The sequence below is a fragment of the Hordeum vulgare genome, chromosome 5H (assembly GCF_904849725.1).
Source record: "Hordeum vulgare subsp. vulgare chromosome 5H, MorexV3_pseudomolecules_assembly, whole genome shotgun sequence".
Lineage (NCBI taxonomy): Eukaryota > Viridiplantae > Streptophyta > Magnoliopsida > Poales > Poaceae > Hordeum > Hordeum vulgare.
The window spans coordinates 120795344-120805924 of record NC_058522.1 but is presented as its reverse complement, the minus strand read 5'-3'; the positions used below and the strand labels follow the sequence as shown (position 1 = coordinate 120805924).

General features: G+C 41.2%; 1 protein-coding gene across 1 annotated transcript; it reads left to right on the top strand.

The window, feature by feature from the left end:
- Positions 1-222: 222 nt before the first annotated feature.
- Positions 223-1798, top strand: LOC123398688. The gene is made up of 4 exons (XM_045093139.1): positions 223-265; positions 645-692; positions 1214-1292; positions 1554-1798. Exons 2-4 carry the CDS (start codon positions 673-675, stop codon positions 1695-1697), a joined length of 243 nt encoding a protein of 80 aa, XP_044949074.1. The 5' UTR covers positions 223-265; positions 645-672; the 3' UTR covers positions 1698-1798.
- Positions 1799-10581: the final 8783 nt, after the last annotated feature.

Sequence of the window (10581 nt, the reverse complement as noted above, 5' to 3'; positions counted from 1 at the left end):
CCATCAAGGACGGCAGCCTCAAGCTCATCCAGGTCTCCGACGATGGCTACGTCATCCGGGTACGCTTTCCCGTCCGCTTCCCAAATAAACCCTCAACCCCGGAACCAATCCTCCATCCCCTCAACCCTGGGTGCTGCCCCGGACGCCTGCCAGGGCAAAAATCCTTCACATGCAAGTTGTTAGTCGTGATTTCTGTTCATTGCGAGCTGCTAATCCTTAGTGCATACAGGGCCATGTGGGCGAACGATTGGGGATTTTGGTCTTGGTGATTTTCTACACTTGATCTGATGTCTGTTTGTTCTGACTCACTGAGCTGTAACAAATGCATAGGAGCTGCCATTCCATGGTCAAATGAGCGCACAACCGCAAAAATAAATAAATATTGTTAGTGCTAATTGCCTTTAGACAACATGTAGTGTCTATCACAGTCCGATCTGTTGGAGATTTTGAATGATTACAATATTATTGTTGGGTATTTGAAGAATTCGGCATGTTCGGAATATATGGGTATTATTGTTGAAGTATTATTGTTGTGTATTCGAAGAATTGACTCCTCTGGTCGAGTCTTCCTCGGCTCCGGTCTCGGCGTTCGCAGCTCTGGTCCTACAAGTGCCTAATCTAACCTCCCTTGTCTCCCTTCGCAGATCATCTCTAAGAAGAACCGCCAGAGATATGCAAGTACCTCTTCGAGGGTGAGCTCCTCCCCCACTCCCTCGCCCATTTTATGCCCCGGCTATTGTTAGGATTTAGATCTGGTGCATGTACAGAGGTTTGCTATGATTTGTCATTGCTAGACTTAGTAGTAAGCCAGATTTGCTGCTATGTAGTTTTCAACCATACAGGATTGATGTTCGTGCCATTTGCTTAACTTTGTCACCCGTTTTCAGCTAGTGTACAGACAAAAAAAATCTAGGCAAGCATGAGTAGTGCAGTTACTCATGCAAGAGTGCATCTTACCAGAGATTGACCAACTCTTGCTTTGCGTTAGTTGATATTGTTCTAGTTAAATATAGAAGCATTGACTAGACACACTATGTTTTACAAGGTGGCACGGTTTCAACATTCCTCATTATTTTCAAGTTGCTTCCAGTATTTTTGGCCCCATTTATATATTATGTTCATTGGCATCTCCTGTAGATAGCTAGCAGCTACAAGTGTCATGACCATAAGATAACTTGATATTAGTTGTCTTATAACTGCTTATACCTTGCAGGTGCAAGGAGATGATTGCATGGAGCATCTCATGGGATAATATAAGAGGCAACAGTGGAGAAGAAGATGTGAAACTAAAGGTTTTCAGCTCTCAACCATTTTCTGTTATTTGTCAAGTATATGTTCATTGTTTTGGCCCACATTACAAATTTGGATGTGTAAATATGATGCCTTAGCTTATAGGTTGCTACATGTGGATATATTTTATCTGTTCGAATTCTAGGAGACATGCCTTTTTAAGATGATCTTTTCATGTTTTAGCATTCCAGCCCCTTGATCGATGAGAGTACTTTCTGCAATATAAAGTAGGGTAATAGACATGCAAGGTGTGCCACTTGCAGGCGGCGATGGCGGGAGTTCCATATTGGGCAGAGGAAGAGGACGAGAAGAAAGAAGGCTTGGGCATGAGTCGGTATTGGGTGGCGGCGGCCTTCAAGTACCTGCCCTATGGCACCTCACTCTATAGTAGTGGCAAGTATGTTTGACTTCCACAACTCCAGCCTCCTCTATGTTCATGTATATACGCCACCGACCACAAACCCTATATTTATCTGATAAATAATGCTACCATATTTGAGAATAATAACCGAAGATACCAGAAATGTGGGAAATATTAAAAGTCACCATCAGGACAGTATGAAATATATGATGGTCACGAACTTCATCTATTTATATATGTAGATACATTAGTTCATATACAATGAGGAGGATAAATTAAGTGTGAGTGAGTGTCAGCCATATCAATGGACACAGTGTCAGTGCCACACTAAATTGTCAAACTTCTGCTTTTGATAAGAGAAGCAGTACTATACTAGTAAAAACCGTCGCTCACCAATGGGGCATGTTGGTGTGATCGCTCGAGAAACAAAGTGGCTCGCTTGATCGATCGGGGTGAAGAATAAGTAATTCTTCACCCTGATCGATCGACTGAGCCAGATTTGATAGTGTGTGCCTTCTCCCTATAGCAGCAAAGATAGTAAACTATTTGAAGCTACGGCACTAGTCATTTGTATGACAGAATATTGGCTTAGTATTTCTGCTTTCGCTTAAAAAGAAATTTGTAGGGCATGTAAGGTAGCTGTAAGTAAGGGTAGAGCTGAGCTACGGCCTCTCCCTTCTTTAAAAAACAGTAAATTTTGAAGAAAGATGGCTACATTTTCCTTACTACGAACAAGCTGAAAGAGAAACTGTCAAATTCCTAGGAGCCAGTCCAGGCCTTTTAATAGGATAAGGATGCATTCTTAAATTGTACAGTAGGTGTTTTTTATATGTCTATTACTCCCTCCGTTCATTTTTATAAGGTATTTTAGATAGCTGGTTTTGAACTGTTTAGAGTACTGTATGAATAGGCTAAAACTTCTTATATAAGTGAACACAGGGAGTAGTAATTAGTATAATGGACTAGGTATAGTAGATCTCTAGCTACGCTGACACGATTCATTCTAGCGTTTTTGTATTCGATGCCATTCTTGGTGAAATCAAGGAGATTAATGCTGACTTGCTCCATTTCTTTCTCATCCATAAACACAAGGGACCATGCAGCCTTATCCAAAAAGTCATGCAGTAATTTTATGGGAAGAATTTCCTTTTCCTTACCGTGCCTATTCGGGGCATAAGAAGAATTCTCAAGGACATAATATAACTTGACAAGCAACAAATCTTACCTCACCTACTATGCATTGTGGTGTTACAAACGCAAGACTAATTCTGAAACTGTAAGATTACCTCAAAACCATATGTTTTTCTTACGATGGATGCAAGCTACATGCTTTGATTTAGGGTGTGGGTTGGCTCGGGTGAAGAATAAGAATTCTTCATCCTGGATGACAAACAATCAATCCCTATATATATTCATATGATATTTTTTATGACCTCATAAGTCATAACTAGATGAATGAGAAAACAATTTTCTACACTTTTATCATTGGTTATCGTGCGTGCAATTTTAGTAGTTCCCTTGGTCTGCTTTCTAAGCCTTACAATCATTTTCTTCATGCAGGCGGCAACGAAAAGAGTTGAATATTGTGTAGAGGAAGAGGATGAGAAGAAACTTGTGGTTCCCACCCAATCTTTGTGGAACTCTCTTTATGTGCGATTATGCATTTGTTGGGTCCTTTTTCTGTGCACTTGCACTTGCAGAAGTATTCTGTTGTGCACATGTAAAATTATTGTGATGTGCACTTGTTAGGCGTTGAAGCTTCACTACAGGAATCAGCTTCTTTGCCGTCTGCGATCACAGACGGCAAAGACAATATCCCGGACGGGAAAGACAATATCACAGACGGCAAAGATTCTCACGGACGGCAAAACTTCTGCGTCAGCCTACGACGGCATAGGAACTTCTTTGCCGTATGCCCCCCAAAGCGGACGGCAAAGCTCTTTGCCGTCAGCTTTCCTTAGGTGCACTCGGCAAAGTGCTCGAGACGGCAACCGACAGGCGTTGCCTCCGTTAGGGGTTAACGGAGGCTTTGCCGTCTGCCTCCCCCTCCATCTTTGTTGTCTACCTCCCCGTCCATCTTTGCCGTCTGCCTTTTCCTCCCCTCCCCTCCCCCGCCATCTTTGTCTTCTGCCTCCCCGTCCATATTTGCCGTATGCCTGCTCCTCCCCTCCCCCCTCTCTCCACTCTTTGCCATCTGCCTCCTCCTCCCCCCTCCTCTGTTCCCTCTTCTTTGCCGTCTGCCCACCCTGGAGGCTGACGGCAAAGAGACTACATAGACACCCCAGGATGCACATCTAGGTGCCATGTGGCACCTTTGCCGTCTGCCAGCTGATGGCACATGTCTTTGCCATCAGCTGGCAGACGGCAAAGAGCCCATATGGTTCCTGTTTTTTTTGTTTTATATTATTTCACATCACATATATATATATATATATATTTGACAGCACATTTATATAATTCACCACACATATATGATATATAGTTCACCACACATATACTTGCCAACACATATATATAATTCACCACACATATATGATTCACCAATGTACATCACCATATATCCAAAGAACCAACATACCAAGTATTGCACTGTTTATCCATATATACATATACATATAGTTCGACATTGTTCATCAACTCAAATGAAAACTAGATGATATACATATAAAGTTCATCCATCGACATTGTTCAACTCCATGAATGCCAGCTTCCATGCATGTAGTATATCCAATCTGCAAAAATGTGAATAAGAAAGTTAGAAGAAGAACAAAATATGATGTTTTTCAGCTAATTATGTCATTTTTAGCGAAAAACAAGCTAAGTATATGTGTGCTGAACTATATATCATTTGTTGGAGCTAAATTACCTAATTATGTCTTTTTTGAGCTAAATGGGCTAATTATCCCATTTTAGAGGAAAACAAGCTAAGTATATAATATTCATGAGCTAACCAAGGTTCTTATGCCATTTTGAGGTTATTATGGTATTTTGGAGCTAAATGGGCTAATTATGTCATTGTTGGGTTAATTAAAGCAAGGATAACATGAAAGAGGAGAAGAAAGAGGAGGAGGAGGAGAAGAAGAAGAAATCAAGAAGAAGGAGGAGAAGGAGGAGTAGGAGAAGGACTAGAAGGTCCTTGGCCTTCTCCTCCTCCTCCTCCTCCTCCTTCTCCTTCTTCTCTTCTTCTTCTTCTTCTTTCTTTTCATTTTGCCTATTTCTTCTCCTCTCCTCCTCTTGTTGGAGCTAAATTACCTAATTATGTCTTTTTTGAGCTAAATGGGCTAATTATCCCATTTTAGAGGAAAACAAGCTAAGTATATAATATTAATGAGCTAACCAAGGTTCTTATGCCATTTTGAGCTTATTATGGTATTTTGGAGCTAAATGGGCTAATTATGTCATTGTTGGGTTAATTAAAGCAAGGATAATATGAAAGAGGAGAAGAAAGAGGAGGAGGAGGAGAAGAAGAAGAAATCAAGAAGAAGGAGGAGAAGGACTAGAAGGTCCTTGGCCTTCTCCTCCTCCTCCTCCTCCTCCTCCTTCTCTTCTTCTTCTACTCTTCTTCTTCTTCTTCTTTCTTTTCATTTTGCCTATTTCTTCTCCTCTTCTCCTCTTGTTGGAGCTAAATTACCTAATTATGTCTTTTTTGAGCTAAATGGGCTAATTATCCCATTTTAGAGGAAAACAAGCTAAGTATATAATATTAATGAGCTAACCAAGGTTCTTATGCCATTTTAAGCTTATTATGGTATTTTGGAGCTAAATGGGCTAATTATGTCATTGTTGGGTTAATTACCCTGGTGCATGGACATGCACCTACCATGCAAAGTTCGCAGGTCCAGAAGTTGCCCTTATGGTCCATAGGACTTTCCAGGTTACCTATACTACTTTTCAGGTTATATAAAACTTTTCGATATTTTCTACATTTGAGGATGGCAATATTATTTAAGTTGTCCTGTTTTGCTCCGGTACAAATAAATATAGACGATACATTATTTTGACAGACTTGATTTCAACAAAAGAACATGTGATCTTCTTTGAAGTAGTCTTGAACCTAAGCAATAATGATGGGCGAATAAACTAACGGAATCTACCACTAAATCTACTAATTAACTAACAGAATCTACCACTAAAACTACTAATTAATTCCAAAAAACTAAATACCAAACATGTGATATTCTTTTTGTCTTCTCCTCCTCCTATTCTTCTTCTTCTTCTTCTTCTCCTCCTCCTCCTCTTCTCCTCTTCTCCTCCTCCTCCTCTTCTTCTTCTTCCTATTCTTTCTAGTAAGCTAACTAACTAACTAACCTAACTAACCAAGCTAATTAAACCTATCGCTAAACCTAGATAGCACTAAACAGCAAAAAAATAACAAAAACAGAATCTACCACTATAAAAAAAACAGAATCTACCACTAAGTAACTAAAAAAGAATCTAGCTACCACTAAATACCAAACAATAAAAATCAACTTCTTCTTCTTTTTTCTCTTCTTCTCCTTCTTATTTTTTTCTTATTCTCTTCTTATCTTCTTCTTCTCTTCTTCTTCTCCTCTTCTTTACTTCTTCTCCTCTTCTTCTTCTCCTTCTTGTTTTTTTGTTCTCTTCTTCTTCTTCTCCTTCTTATTTTTTTCTTCTCCTCTTCTTCTTCTTCTTCTTTTTCCTTCTCCTCCTCCTACTCCTCTTCTTCTTCTCGTCTTCTTGTCCTCCTCCTCCTCCTCTTCTCCTCTTCTCCTCCTCCACCTAACTAACCAAGCTAACTAACTAACCTAACTAAAACTACTAACCTAACTAAATCTACCACTAAAACTACTAACAATAACAACTACTAAAACTACTAAAAAATAATAAAACTACTAAAAAATAATGCGGGTGGGGGTGGGGTGGGGGTGTGGGGCCTCACCGAGAGGGGCGGCTGTGGAGGGGCCGGGGTGTTGGGGGTGGCGGGGCGGCGCCGGGGGCGCCAGGGGCAGCGGCGTGACGGTGGTGGGGCAGCGGCAGCGGGGGCGAGGTCGGGAGAGAGAGAGGGGCCGCGGCAGGGGAGATAGGGGCGGCGACGCGACTGGGGCGGCGGCGCGACGGTGGTGGCGGCGGCCGTTACAGAGAGAGGGGCGCGCGGGGTGGGGAGAGAGAGAGAGGGGCGCGCGGGGTGACCGTTACAGAGAGAGAGGGGCGGGGTGGGGGGAAGGAGCCGTTAACAGTGTTAGAGCATTGCCGTTTGCCGACGGACGGCAAAGAGTCTAGACTTTTTGCCGCCAGCAGACCGCAAAGGTCCGACTCCAGTTTGACCTAGCCCCCCCGCGGTCAGGTGGGCCTATCTATATCTTTGCCGTCTGCCACTGGACTCTTTGCCGTCCGCTAGCAGACGGCAAAGATGTGACAGATGGCAAAAAGACTTTATGCCATCAGCCTGTGATATGCCGTCTGTTTGGCTGAAGCTGACGGCAAAGACACTCTTTGCCATCAGCTAGCAGACGACAAAGACTAGCAGATGGCAAGAAACTATTTTCCAGTCGTGCTTAATGCATGGAGTCGGTGGATGATGTATTTTATTTGATGTGATATGTTACTGAATTGAAATATTCATTTTATTTGCAATCTTTTATTCTGCTGTACTTGTTTTTAATGGGCCTATCCTGAGATATGTGTGCTTCTAGCAAAAAAATGCTTCAACCCAAACAAATCAAACATTTTCAATAGTAAAATAGGTATTGCGCCATACCCATGTAGGCTAGATTGGTGGACTGGGATCTGAAATTTATGATGATTCCATTTGGTCACTAGCAATGCCACATCAGCTTGGCCACGTCAGATCCTACGTGGCTCACACAAATGGGTAATGACCAAACCAAAATTTTGGTCAATAGAGACCTACGACCAAAATTTTAGAAAGGTCATCTTTGTTCATTCTTGACAGTCAACTATTGACCTTGTAAATTTGGTCAAAAAAATGTCAATAAACGACAACAATGACGAATCAATGACCAGTATAGGGAGTCATAATTAACCTTATTTCTTGTAGTGTGGCCATATCATGTCACTTATGATTTGCATGTGATGTTAATACTTTTATGCACCTTATTTTACTTAGAACGACGATAGCATTATAAGGTGATTCGTCACTAAAATTTCAAGATAAAATTGTGTTCTCCCCGACTGTGCACCGTTGCGACAGTTCGTTGTTTCGAGACACCACATGATGATCAGCTCTGATAGACTCACCATTCACATACAACGTGTCCTAAACAGTTGCACACGCGGAACACTCGGGTTAAACTTGACGAGCCTAGCATGTACAGTCATGGCCTCAGAACACAAGAGACCGAAAGGTCGAGCATGAACCATATAGTTGATATGATCAACATGGAGATGTTCACCACTGAAACTATACTCAACTCACGTGATGATCGGACTTGAGTTAGTGGATTTGGATCATGCCCCACTCGAATGACTAGAGGGATGTCTATTTTGAGTGGGAGTTATTAGTAATATGATTAGCTAAACTTAATTATCATGAACATAGTCCAAAGGTCTTCGCAAATTATGTTGTAGCTTGCGTTGTAGCTCTATTGTTTCTTATATGTTCCCAGAGAAAATTTAATTGAAAGATTATAGTAGCAATTATGCGGACTGGGTCCGCAAACTGAGGATTGTCCTCATTGCTAAGAAGAAGGCTTATGTCCTTAATGCTCCACTCGGTGTGCTGAGCCTCGAGCGTCGTGTGTGAATGTTGCGAACATGTGACATACACGTTTTTGATGACTACATGATAGTTTAGTGCGTAATGCTTAAACGGCTTAGAATTGAGGTACCGAAGACGTTTTGAACATTACGGAACATACGAGATGTTCCAAGAGAAGAAACTGGGATTTCATGCTCGTGCCCTTGTTGAGATGTATGAGACCCCCGACAAGATTCTTTGTCTACAAAGTAAAGGAGAAAAACTAAATCGTTCAGCATGTCCTCACATTGTCTGAGCGCTACAATCGCTTGAATCGAGTGGGAGTTAATCTTCCAAATGAGATAGTGATGGTTCTCCAAAGTCACTGCCACGAAGCTACTAGAGCTTGTGATGAACTATAACAGATCAGGGATAAATATGATGATCCTTGAGCTATTCGTGATGTTTGACACCACGAAAGGAGAAACCAAAAAGGAGCATCAATTGTTGATGGTTAGTAAAACCACTAGTTTCAAGAAGGGCAAGGGCAAGAAGGGATACTTCATGAAACGGCAAACCAGTTGCTACTCTAGTGAAGAAACCCAAGGTTGAACCCAAATCCAAGACTAAGTTCTTCTGTTATGAGGGGAACGGTCAATGAGGCGGAACTACCCTCGATACTTGGTAGATGAGAAAGCTGGCAAAGTTGACAAAACTATATTGGATATACCTGATATTGATGTGTACCTTACTAGTACTCCTAGTAGCACCATGGTATTAGATAGCGGTTCAGTTGATAAGTTTTAGTAACTCGAAATTATAGCTACATATTCAAACATCGCACTCTCCCTCTACCATCATGATTAGTGTTAAACCTAAATAATTGTTATTTGGTGTTTGCATTGAGCATGAACATGATTAGATCGTGTTTATTGTAATATGATTATTCATTTAAAGCTAATAATGGTTATTCTATTTGCTTGAATAAATACATTCAATGGTTTATTGAGTCTCGACCGTAGTGGTACACATGTTCATAATATTAATGCCAAAAGATACAAAGTACTAATGATAGTAGCACTTACTTGTGGCACTGCCGCTTGAGTCAACTTGGTGTACAACGCATGAAGAAGCTCCATACTGATGGATCTTTGGACTCACTTGATTTTGAATCACTTGAGACATGCAAATCATACCACACGAGCAAGATGACTGAAGGCCTCAATTTCAAGTGAGATGGAACAAGAAAGTAAATTATCGGAAGTAAAACATTTTGATGTATGCAGTCCAAGGAGTGCTGAGGCACGCAATGGATATCGTTATGTACTTACTTCGGAGATGATTTGAGTAGATACTAGTGTATTTACTTGATGAAACACACGTCTGAATTATTGAAAGGTTCATGTAATTTCAGGGTGAAGTTGAAGATCGTCGTGACAAGAGGATAAAATGTCTATGATATGATCATAGATATGAATATCTGAGTTGCGAGTTTGTACAAAATTAAGACAATGTGAAAATTGTTTCACAACTTATGCCACCTAGAACACCAAGGTGTGATGGTGTCTGAACGTCATAGCCGCGCCCTATTGGATATGGCGCATACTATTTTTTATCCTATCGAATTACCACTATCATTTATGCGTTAGGCATTGGAGACAACCGCGTTCACTTTAAATAGAGCACCACGTAATTTCGTTGATATGACACTATATGAACTATGGTTGGTTGAAACTTAAATTGTAGTTTCTTAAAAGTTTGGGGCTATGATGCTTATGTAAAAAAGTTTCAGACTGATAAGCTCGAACCCAAAGCGGATAAATGCATCTTCATAGGACACCCAAAATAGTTGGGTATACCTCCTATCTCAGATCCGGAAGCAAAGTGCTTGTTTCTATAAACGGGTCCTTTCTCAAGGAAAAGTTTCTCTTGAAAGAGTTGAGTGGGAGGGTGGTGGAACTTGATGAGGTTATTGTACCGTCACTTCAACCAGTGTGTAGCAAGGCGCAGGAAGTTGTTCCTGTGGTACCTACGCCAATTGAAGTGGAAATTGATGATAGTGATCATTAAGCTTCGGATCAAGTTACTACAAACCTGGTAGGTCAACAAGGTCGCGTACTGCTACAGAATGGTATGGTAACCCTGTCTTAGAGGTCATGTTGTTAAACAACAAAGAACCTACGAGCTATGGAGAAGCGATGGTGGGCTCGGATTCCGGCAAATGGCTAGAATCCATGAAATTCGAGAGAGGATCCGTGTATAAAAACAATGT